Source organism: Lithobates pipiens, unplaced genomic scaffold, assembly GCF_037356315.1.
Source record: "Lithobates pipiens isolate NorthernLeopardFrog02 unplaced genomic scaffold, aLitPip1_a1.2 Scaffold_23, whole genome shotgun sequence".
In the NCBI taxonomy this organism is placed as follows: Eukaryota; Metazoa; Chordata; class Amphibia; order Anura; family Ranidae; genus Lithobates; species Lithobates pipiens.
The window spans coordinates 190416104-190428723 of NW_027507785.1; the positions used below are offsets into that span (position 1 = coordinate 190416104).

A 12620-nucleotide genomic window follows, 5' to 3' on the forward strand; every position below is an offset into this window, starting at 1 on the left:
TCGACAGGATACACTGGGGATATATGAATTCTGTTCTCTGCAAATTCGGATTTCAAGGCCCTATTATATCTGCAATCTTAGCCCTTTACTCTACCCCTTCTGCAAAAGTATATACTTCCAGCATCCTATCCCAATCTTTTGCCATCACAAATGGTACACGGCAGGGATGCCCACTGTCCCCTTCCATATTCAACTTACTGATAGAACCCCTAGCTGAAAAAATTCGATCTCACCCAAACATCCATGGTTTTACTTTCAGAGGCAGACAGCACAAAATAAATCTATTTGCGGACGATATAATCTTGTTTCTTACATCCCCAAAACTTTCTTTATCACACGCCCACCACATTCTGGAACAATTCAGTAATGTCTCCTACTATAAAGTTAATAATTCTAAATCCCTTATCCTCCCTCTTGATATCCCAGGGCAACTAATGCTTAACTTGCAAAAGTCCTTCCCGTACTCTTGGAAAAAGGACAGCATAACCTATTTGGGACTACAGATCACAGCGGACCCTAATAAACTAGCTGATGCTAACTACTCCTTACTACTCCAAAAACTAAACTCCGAGACCAAACGCATCTCCAAAACTGAACTAACGTGGTCGGGCCGCTTGGCCTCTTTTAAAATGTTATTACTTCCACAGATTCTTTACGTATTTCGTACGCTACCCATACCTATTAAACCCATGTATCTTAGGCTACTCAACTCTCTCCTAAATGGATATATTTGGCAGAATAAGAAGCCTAGATGCGCTAGGGGTCTATTAGTGAAACACAGAAAGGTGGGGGGCATGGGTTATGTGGAACTACAAGACTATTTTATGGCAGCTGTGCTCTCCCAACTCAACACTTGGTTCGACAAACAAGCTTTTGTCCCTTGGAGAGACATCGAACAGTCTATGTCCCCAACGGATGACCTTCCTTCCTTGCTTTGGCTTGACCGTCTGAGGCCCTTTAACTTGAGACTACTACCGCTGACGATTCAAGCCTCTCTTTGGGCATGGAGGGCCCTCGGACGGATCGGCCATTCGGAAGGAGGAAGGGTTGATGTCCCCATACCTATCGACCTACTCACCAAGGCTATCCCTGGTCCAGTCCTTCAGACTTGGAAACTCAAGGGTATTACTCTTCTCTCGGACATATTGAATGACAAGCATGTCAAAGACTTCAAAACACTCCAAAATGAATACGGTTTAGAAGTGAGGGAACTGTATAAATATGGTCAGGTATCCCATTTCCTACGTTCCCTACCCACAACCCGAATTTACCTACAGGAGGCCGTTTGGAGGTTCTACACAAACTCAAGCTAGCAAAAGGAGTTTCGTTCTTCTACGGCCTCTTCCAGCACAAGAATATATTTACTAAATCCTCCCTATATTTAAAATGGGAAGGAGACTTGGGAAAGGTATACACATCAAAACAATGGTACCAAGCTCTCAACTCAATCTATAGAGCATCTCGCTGCGTTAACCATTGGAAATTGTCCCAAAAAATATCCTTGAGATGGTACCTTACCCCATATAGACTATCTAAATTTTCCAGAGGAAATTCCAATTTGTGCTGGAGGGGCTGTGGAGAAGTGGGCTCACTCAAGCATATCTTTTGGTCATGTAGACATTTGTCCAGTTTTTGGAACAGTGTATTCAGAATGATTACCTCCCTCACGGGAATTATTTCCCAGCCTGACCCAGGGCTAGCTATACTGAATTTGGGTATTGAGAACTATCCTCCTCAATATAGAACAGTGGTGACACGTGTCTTACTAGCCGCCAGATCACTCATAACTCAGAAATGGAAAACGGATCTAGTTCCTAACCTCTCTGATGTAATTATTGTTGTGAAAATCAATTGTATATATGAAACCTCACTACTTTCTAGGCTAAGTAATGGTATGAAGCGTATGGAAGTCTGGAAAATATGGAAAGTTAAATATCACTAACTTGTTTCTACACTCCCAATATCTTGCAAACCTCAGGTCCATCTCAACTCCCCCCCTACCCTTACCATACCTTCTCCTTTCCCCGTTCTTCTGATTACCACCCTATCTCTTGCACTCTCCCCTTCTCGATATTTCTGCCCTTTTTTTTTTAGTTCTCCTTTCCCCTCCATTCTTGGCTCTTTACAATCCCAATCTGTCCTATCTACATTTTCATGCTGTAAGAAATCTTGCGTATGTTAAAGGGGTTCAGTTATAAATCTTATCATAGTAACCTAGGTTCTAGGTGCCTAGATGAATACTGTGTGACTACACTAATACGTTCCTTTTCTATACATGACTTAACATTTACAAAGATGCATATGTTACTACACTACTGTAACTCCTTTCATATACATGATGTATATAAATGTCTATTTTCTTTGTTTGCGAAAATCTCTAATAAAAACTAATTTGAAAAAAAAAAAAAGCAGCCACGAGGGCATCATTGTTCCAAGCAACCTCTGCTGCCAGAGTACGGAATTCAATGGCGTAGTCGGCAGCAGTACTTGTACTCTGTTTGATGGACATGAGGCACTTGACAGCAGAAGCGGAGCGTGCGGGAACGTCAAAAACCTTTTTAAAGCAGGCCACAAACTGAGGGTAACTCAAGACAACAGGTTTTTGCGTCTCCCATAGAGGGTTAGCCCAGGCCAAGGCTCTCTCAGAAAGCAAAGATATCACGACACCTACTTTGCTTCTGTCCGTGGGAAACGCCTGGGGCAGCATTTCGAAGTATATCTCAACCTGATTGAGAAACCCTCTACATTGAACTGGATCGCCCCCAAATCGCCGGGCAAGCGGAGCAGAACCCTCGAGGTGGGTGCCTGCACAGAGACTGGCACAGCAGCAGGGATGGCCTGTGACTCAGGTTGTACCGGAGCAGCCACCATGGGGGATTCCAGGTAAGCCATGCGATTCAGGAGCGTTTGTAACGCCAAGGCAAACTGATCCATGCAGTGATCTTGCTCATCCAATCTGGAAAAAATATTACCAACAAATGGATTGACTGTATCTTCTGAATTCATGGCCTTTGCGTACTGTCAGAAACCATGAAACAGACTAAGACAGAAGTACAATCAAATCACACTTGTTTGTTAATAAAAATAAAAAGGTAAATAGAAGATAGCATAGTCAAGCATAGTCAGAGTCCTGTAGCCAGATTGGGTAGTCAGCCAGTCCAAAGTTCATTAACCAGATCGGGTAATCAGCCAGGCCAGAAGTCAGGGATCCAAGGAGAGCAACCGCAAGCAGGATAAGAAGCCAGGTGGGATGTCAGCAAGCCAGTCTTGAAACAAACAGCAGGAGATGGTTCCCTGTGATGTGACCAAGGCGAAGGCAAATGAAAAAGTGAGCAGGAAGGCTTTAAATAGGCAGGTCAGACGAGCATCATCGGGAACAGCTGGTAACTGTGGAAAGAGAAGAGAGCTGGCAATTAGCCGACAGCTGAGCGGCCAGCCCAGAGGAGGAAGGGCTAAGCCAGCCCTGACAATTACATAGCACTGAAGTACATCAGGTGCCTCCCAAGGATTCCAGCCAGCCAGCCTCTTTTTGTGACGTGTAGAATTGTGTTTTCCCCATGTGCACAACCTGAAATCTTGCAGGATACAGCATACTATAGGGAAGATTATGATCTTTTAATCTTTGCTTCACACACTGAAAAGCAGCAAGTTGTTTCTGGGTAGCCACCGAAAAGTCTGGAAAAATAGTAATAGAATTATTGTTGTAAAGTAAGCCAAGCATACCTTTGCACATTGTAGGATGACTTCTTTATCCCTGAAGTAGAGGAATCGAGCCAATAAAGGCTGGGGATACTGGCCAGGCAGTGGGGCCCTCAATGGGACTCTGTGGGCTCATTCCATAGCAAATAGTTGAGAAAAAACGATCTTCTCCAAATGTTTACTTCAACCACAGGAGTAGGAATTCTTTAAGGTGTTTGTCCTCAGCCCTCTGGGAAGCCAAAAAAGTGTAGATTGTTCCGGCGGAGCCAGTCTTCAATATATCCCAGTATGGCTTCCTGGTACTGGTGGTCCACCGCACCTCATGGACAGCCACCATCAGGGGGTTCAGGTCTTCCAGGCAGTCTGCATATTTATGGAACTCCGGCCAATCTCTGGAGATGTGTGTCCAGTAAGTGGCTGGAGAACCTATAAATGTTCTGAGGCCTGGCAGCAGTGTGCAGAGTTCCAGGGTCCAGCCTTCTGGAGGAGAAAACTTTGCTGAGGGCTGGCCCCTGGGGCAGAGAGACAGAGGCGAAGCCTGGGGAGTCTCTTTTTGAAGACATTAAGGTCCCAAATAGGCTTAGCTGGGGGGCAGCTACCTAAGATAGAACAGAGAGAGAGCCTGGGACAGAGCCTTGATAGCGCCAGGAGAACAGGTGTGAGGAGGCTCCATTACTCTGGGACTGCTTAACCCTGCTACACAGAGGAGAGGTAACTATGCTTTTCCTTAAAAGCCAGTGCAGTGCACAATACAGTCAGCAGTTGTGTTTTACCACTTAAACGTGGCCAGTGTAACCAGGAGCTGTGCAAATCAGCAATGAGACAGTACAGTACAGCCTAAGGTTGTGCAATACAGCCTGCATTTTTGTACAGAGCAGCCAAAAGCCTAGCAAGTCCTCAAGTTCTACAGTCTGGGGTATGCTATGCTCCCCATCCCTATCCAACTTCCTGTTCAATAAAAACCCTAAAAAGAAACCTCTAGACTGATTCTTGAGCCAGCAGAAGAGTCCAGAAAATGCAGTTCTGGAGTTCTGCATTAAACCACCTTAAAAACTCCAATCATTTCACTCTTCCTATGCATTTCTTCTAATTGCACAATATGCCAGAAAGTAGGCCAATTTAACTCATGCACATTGACACTGAAGCTGGTTATAAGGTTAGACAATCTGCTGAACTTGAGGTGTACTTTTGCTATGAATATGCCTTTGCAATCACCAAGAGCAAAACTTAAATTAGTAATATTCCCAAAGTTTCCTAACGATTCCTGGGATTGTTCTGGCTACTGTTTTTGCTTGTTTATTTGAACCATTACAAGTTCATAGGGATTTTTGGTTATAATCTATGTAATGTTCAATAATCATTTTCTAGGGTCGTGTTCTCCTCCTGTCATTTCAAATGCAATACATTCTTCTGAAAAACAAGATGGTTATGAATCTGGGTCTTCAGTGAATATTAAATGTAAAGACACGTTTGTGCTCAGTGGACGCATAAATGTAAAATGTGAAAGCGGTAAATGGGATGAACTTCCACAATGCCTCCGTAAGTGCCATAAATTACTTCTGTAGTCAACACCATGCTGCTAACACCACAACTTTATTATAATAAGATTTGATTGATGTTTTGCAGAGCCTTGCACAATTGATCCCAGCAGCTTGGAGAGAAATCACATTGAACTTTTGCCAACAGAGAATGCTCCTGAGATACTTGAACATGGTACAGAACTAAATGTAAAATGCAAAGCAAATTTTAAACGCCCAGGATCTCTAACAGCTTTATGTTCTGATGGAGTAATGAAATATTCAAGGTGTTTCTCTGGTGGTGAGTACCACTAATCTTTTTAGAATTATATTGCTACTTGTACAGTTTTGTGAGTTCCTGTAAATATCTTCAGTATGTAGCACTGTCCCCGTAGGGACTACTGTGTGTTAACTTCCCTGGGCCTTCCCCTCTATCTTGCAGCCAGTTATTTGGGATCTTCACACGATCACCCATAATCTCATCTGCTCGTTATTCAATAATCAATCCAGGGGTTTTTTTTTTGTTTTTTTTTCCGTAAAAGAATTTTATTGAAAATACAATGCAAGTACAAAAGTATCAGATAAATGAACTGACAATGTGTGAGCATTGCAAACAATTACAGGCGTAACTAACAGCATATACTGGTAAATCACTAACTCTACATGTCTCCGCTTAGTATTGTTAAACTCAATATCTCGACGCATAGGTCATTTGTACATGTTTCAGGGTATGATGCTTACAATCTACATTTCTACAATCGGGTTAGGAGACTTTGGACGGACAGAATTATTATCATCTGTCTCAGTAGGTGGAATGAGTAGAGAGATTGATAGTCATCTGTGTTAGGGTGGTCAAGAGCAGAAGAGAGTCAGTCATTGGTATGGAAGAAGAGAAAAAGAAAAGAGAAAAAAAAATGAAATAAAAAGAAAAAAAAAGAAATATAAAAAGGGGGGGGGGGGTGACCTGAAGGAAAATGGCTAGGAGGAAGGATGGGAATGGACAGGGGGGGTTCTAAGGAAGGGGGAGGAAAGTTGTTCGAGGATGTCGCCCTCCCGGTCTCCACCATTTTTTCAGTAAGAGAGGATGGTTCAACGTGAGGGTCCCCACCAGCGGGGTTTCCCCCTGGACCCTTGTGTGGGGCGGGTCAGGGATGTTATATAGGACAAACACAAACTAAACTGTCTAAAGGGGGAGAACTGGTGAGGATACGCTTAACCCGCTGTTAGGACAATGAGGACGATTTGGGTTCATGATGGAGATATATCTGTCTGAGGTACAGAAGTGATGCCAACATGCCCATGTCTGCGAATATTTTGAAGGGGAATCTCGGGCAATGTGTATCAATTCCTCCAGCTCGGCTATTCTCCCCACTCGCATCAGCCATTCAGATGCCGTTGGAGAGTGTGGGGTTCCCCAATGAGTGGAAACGCACAATTTAGCAGCATTGATCATATGGACCCCAACAGATTTCCTGTAAGATTGGATTGAGGTAGAAGAGTGGTGAGGGGTTTGTTTTTTTTGTATTTATTTTTGGAACTTGGATGGCAGAAGGGAATAGTGGGATACTCCAACTGGAATTACACATGAGTACAACTCTCACTTGACCTCACCAGGCTGAATGTGGTAGCAGACTCTCTGCTATACCATACTGCACTTGTATGGGAGAAAAAAGTAATTTTCTTGCTCAGGCAGCAGACTTGATGAAACTGTTTTATCTTCAGGACACTCACTAGCATCCACTTTGACTAAAACCTGTTCACTGGCTCTACTAGCTGAAGGGATGGCCCTCACAGGAAAGACCCCATGACACAGATCTGTATTCACAGTAGGCAGAAACAAATCCTTCCTCGTCTCCCTTCCAGTCAGCTCTGCAGGACATCTGGGTTGCAGCTTTACTAGGATTCCGGCTTTCAGGTCGACCACCTGAGGCCGCATGGCAGCCTTCGCAGAGGACGGGCAGACACTCCATCCCTCCGGGACCCCGCTCTCCAACATATATACTGTCACCCAGCATGCATTGAGGCACTTTCCTCTGCCAATGACCAGGCTGTAACTATGCCTATGCTCTCACTTGTCAGGTTTCCTCCCACTGTCCAATATTCCCGATCCTTTTGGACCAGTGTGAAACATTCAGACAACATGAGCAGCATCTGAGTACCATGAGCAGACCCTATTATTGGATCCCTGCTCCCTGGTAGGCAGAGAGCATCTACATTTACCTGCCAGCCTTCCTGGTAAGTAGAAAGACCAAAAAAACTATACTCTCTTCTAGCACCTACAAGTATATAAGTGACCAGAAGTTGCAAAAGATATTTATTTAAAACAGTTTTTTATTCGTATTACACCTATAAATGTAATTGGATGTAACTATTACATAGACATTGTTGCTAAAGCTGCCAAATTACTTGGTCACACATATAGTCTTCAGAAAGGCCCATTGCTTTGTTCTGGTTGGTGCTGAATGCTATGCAATGGCATTGTTGTGGTTTGTACACTACATAGACTTTCAAGGATAAGATATCATTCTCAGTGAAGTGGAGGGCTATCACAAATCCCACATCTGTGTAGTTACTTGTTTTGATAGTCTTTGAAAAAGCGGGAGATTGTGGGACTTTAACCTCCCTGGCGGTATGATTATTTCAGATTTTAGACGCTGAAAGCGGTACCATTATTTTGCATGGAAATTTGGCATTTTATATTGTAGGCCTGTAATTCTTATGCTCCGTACACACGGTCGGACAATCCGGCGGACTTAGAAAGAAGTTTTGACTCAAAATTGTCCACTGGACTGACAATCCGGCTGTCTGTGTGCTAGTTTGCTGGACTTTTGAAATGAACAGACTTGCCCACACACGGAGAAAAGTCTGTTCATTTTGAATGCGGCTCCAGGTAGACGGGACTAGCGAAGGAAGTCAATGTCGCCGCTTCCTTCGGCGAGATTGACACGTCGCTTGGCCCGTCACCTGGTATGGACTTAAAGGGAAAACCCTACGCCGAAAAAAACGGCGTGAGGGTCCCCCCCAAGTCCATATCAGACCCTTATCTGAGCACGTAGCCTGGCCGGTCAGGAAAGGGGGTGGGGACGAGCAAGCGCGGGGGGGCTTATTGGAATCCGGGAGCCCCCTTTAATAAGGAGGCCCCCAGATACCAGCCACCCACCCTATGTGAATGAGTATGGGGTACAATGTACCCCTACTCATTCACTTGGTGAAAAAAGTGTACATAAAAAAAACACAACACAAAGTGAGACAGCTCTGATGGTCTTCTGTCTTGGGGGGGTCTTCACACCAAACTCCTACATCTTCTGCTCTTTTGCTAGCTCTTTAATTAGCGAAGGAGCCCGGCTTTCTTCTTCGTAGCCGCCAGCATTCGGGGGTCTTCTACCGACTTCGGGGTCTTGTCCCCCTCTTCGGTTCTTCTTCTTCCCGGACCTCCGCTTTCTTCTTCCAACTCTTTTACTAGCGTTGGCCCGGCCTTCTGTCGCTGTTGCCGCCGCCTTATTGTATTCTTCTCTTCTTCTTTTCTTCTTCCTTGCGATGTTGACACGATGCTGTCTCTGGCCGCAATGGCAGGGACGTGTTGTGCGGCGACTTATATAGGGACAAGGGGCGGGGTCACCAGGCGATGTCACATGGTGACCCCGCCCCCTTATGAAGAAGACTAAGTCCTCTGGATAGTCCGATCGTGTGTACGCGGCATTAGAAATAATTCACTTAAATCTGTCCAAACAAGAGTCTAATAGACATCCCGGTTATGATAACATTTTAAATAAGAAATCATAAATTATATATATAATATAAATTTACTCAAGCGCTGATATGTATGCAATTATTAGTAATATTGACCCCAAACCAAAAAATTATCCCTCAATACGTACTATGAAATATATAATATTAGGGTGCTAAAATCAATATAGTGGTCAAAAATTTAATAAAAAAGTGCATAATGTGCATATAAAGTGCAATCTTCGTAATGCTAAACTTATGGAGACTTAGAAATAAAGTGCTAGAAAGGTAATATATATTCACATGCAGTGCTAATATACCAAAAAATGCTTCATAAAGTGCCTGTGTGCATATGTAAACTTCACACTAGCGCTTAATAAATTATATAACTTATATACAAAGATCTGTGAACAATATAATTCTAATATCCCACATGAACCATAAACTTTAACATGCTTCACAGTGTTAAACAACTTATCCTTCTAATTGCTTATGATAAGGTGCTAGTATACTTGTACAGATCAATAAAATCGCCAAAAGAGTCACTTATGCCAAAGATTTTACTCCTTTTTTCACCACTAGATTTTCCTTGAGAATGTCAGTGTAATAATATCACATACTGGACACACGAAAAGCTGTAGCTAGCAGCCATTTTGTTTGGGAATCTGACGTCAGCCATGATAGTCTTGGCTAACAGTTACACATTGCAGTAGAAATCTGAACCCCCTCCCTTTTCCCTTATTTCCAGGAATTCATTGGCTTAACTCAGAACACGTTAAAAGAGCTGTTAACATAGAGAAAACAGAACTAGGCTTAGGTCTGTGAAAACAGCAAATGTTGGCCTGGTAGGATGTCCAGGACTACCGTAAAACTGTCACCCTTTCAATTCAGAGATCCAACAGATACCTGTAGTAAATACCTCAATCCACATAAAGCTCAAACAGTTTATTTTTTTATCCAGAAAAAGAACTTTATTAAATAGTTCACACATACAGTTCAAATATCCATATTCAAAAATAAAAGATACAAAACAATGTATTACAGTGCCAAGTGGCCCGAGGACATAACATACTTAAGAGCCTTTGGATCCCCCCAAACCACACCATCCCTAGCCTTATATTGTTGCTCAATCCATAAACAAACCAATACCTTATACCATATCCGTACAAGTAGAAATATAGTTGTAGTGTTGTATTTATCTAAACCCAGAGCCGAGCAGTCGGTCCATGACTAGGTCATCTGGGGCAAGACCCGGAGTGCCCAGCCATGGCCCCCACAATTTTTCAAATTTATCAGGACAACCTCTATGCTGATATACAAATTTTTCCATTCTCAGTGTATTGCCTAATGTGGTGGTCCACTCCCTGACCGTTGGAGGGGAGTCTGATTTCCAGTGAAGCATTATCAACTTGTGGGCCACAGAGAGTGCCCTAGACAGGGCCTCTCTGGTATGAGAGTCCCACTCCAGATCATCCAGCAAGTTCAAAATGCAGCACCTAGGGTCCCAAGGGACCGACACCCGAAATACCGTGCTCAGGGTGTCAGTCACCCTTCTCCAATAAACATGGAGTTTGGGACATCGCCACGTCATACGTATTAAGTCTTCATGGTCCCTTTCGTATCTAGTACACACGGGTGTTGACGTAAGTCCCATAGAATGTAACCTGCGGGGTGTATAGTAAGTTCTCAGTATTGTGTACAGCTGTGTAAGTCTTTGCGTCACATTCAGCAAACATATGGCCACTTACTGCAGTACTTCTTCCCACTGTTCGTCCTCCAGGGGTCCTACATCTACTTCCCATTTCCTTTTGACAGTCAGGGGGTGTTTCACCAAGAACTTATAAGTGTGGCGTAGCTTTGTGAGATAAACCCTTTAGAATTTTCGGCTGCTTTAATCTGTGAGATAAGAGGCATTCCCTCCACCTGCCACTCTGAGACCCTTGATTGGGCTATAAAGGCATGTCTAAGTTGCATATAGTAAAAGTGCATATGAGCCAGCAGTTAATATCTTTCTCTCAGGGTATCAAAGGGTAATAGTTTACCATTGCTGATTATCTGTGTCAGATAAAACACGCCAATCCTCTGCCATCTCTCCTTATGCTGTAGCTTAGCTAATTCAGGGTAAGACTCATTAGCCCATATAGGACTATATTCACTAATACCTGTTGCTTCCTGCAGATATTTGGTTTTGTTCCATATTTTCTGTATTAAATTATATGTGGGGAAACTTTTTTTTGGGGGGGGGGTGTTTACTGAAGGCCAGTGCCTCAAGGGCAGTTGGGATAGATCTCCCACCCACTGTGCGCAGCATAATGACCTCAGACATGCTGGGGATTCTATTAGTTGGATCTCCTTCTGGGACCATGGTGCCTATCAAATGCTGCAACTGAGAGGCCATATAGTACAGCCAGGGGTTCGGCAATGCTAGGCCACCTTCCACCTTTGGGAGTTGGAGATGTTCTAATTTAATCCTAGGGGGTCGGCTTTTCCATATTAGCTCTCGAAATATTGAATTTACTATCCTAAAGGTCTTTAACCACTTCGGTACCGCGCTATTGCCAAATGACGGCATTAGCGCGGACCTACATTTCCGGGACTACGTCTATTGACGTCGTCCCGGTTTACGAGCGGCCTGCGCGCCCCCTGAGGGGCGCTCGCGGCGCGCTCTGTGATCGGCGAGTCCATGAGACTCGCCTGATCACCGATCCGTGCAAGGGGTCGATCCCGACCCCTTATCACGTGATCAGCTGTCAGCCAATGACAGCTGATCATGTGATAGAACGGAGCCGGTAATCGGCTATTATTCCTCCTCGCGCTGACAGCGCGAGGAGAAAAAAAAAAGCCGATCACCGGCGGCCGTGATCGGGACATCAGTCCCGATCACGGCCATCAATACAAGGGACCACCTGCCACCTGCCAGTGCCCACCTGCCTCCCGCAGTGCCATCCTGAAGTAAAATAAAAAGCAAAAGTAAGTGCCCCCCGTCAGTGCCCCCCGTCAGTGCCCACAGTGCCACCCACAGTGCCACCCACAGTGCCACCCAATCTGCCTCAAAGGTGCTGCACCCCAGTGCCGCCCATCAGTGCCCAGCAGTGCCGCCCATCAGTGCCCAGCAGTGCAGCCCATCAGTGCCCAGCAGTGCCACCTATCAGAGCCACCTATCAGTGCCACACCTATCAGTGCCCATCAGTCCCATCTATCTGTGGTACCTATCAGTGCCCATCCGTGCCACTTATCCGTGCCACCCATCCGTGCCATCTTTGCCCATCAGTGCCGCCTTATCTGTGCCTATCAGTGCCCACCAGTGCAGCCTATCAGTGCCCACCAATGCAGCCTATCAGTGCCCACCAATGCAGCTCATCAGTGCCCACCAATGCAGCCTATCAGTGCCACCTAATCAGCGCACTTCAATGAAGGAGAAAAATGACCCGTTTGCAAAATTTTATAACAAACTATTAAAACATGATTTTTTTTTTTTTTTTTTTTGCATGTTTTTTTGTTTGTTTAGCAAAAAATAAAACTCCGAGCTGTAACTAAATACCACCAAAAGAAAGCTCTATTTGTGGGAAAAAAATGATAAAAATTTCATTTGGGTACAGTGTTGTATGCCCGCGCAATTGTCATTCAAAGTGCATCAGTGCTGAAAGCTGAAAATTGGTCTGGGACTGAGGGGGGTTT

The 12620-nt window shown here is 44.3% G+C and overlaps 1 protein-coding gene across 4 annotated transcripts in view; it reads left to right on the forward strand.

Annotated features, from left to right (window-relative positions):
- Positions 1-12620, forward strand: part of LOC143928076 (coagulation factor XIII B chain-like) — a 1173165-nt gene that overhangs the window by 1069770 nt on the left and 90775 nt on the right. For all 4 annotated transcript variants that reach the window (XM_077452688.1, XM_077452689.1, XM_077452690.1 and 1 more), the window contains 2 exons: positions 5068-5238; positions 5326-5517. In XM_077452688.1, coding sequence (XP_077308814.1) covers positions 5068-5238; positions 5326-5517 — 363 coding nt within the window. The remainder of the gene's footprint in view (positions 1-5067; positions 5239-5325; positions 5518-12620) is intronic.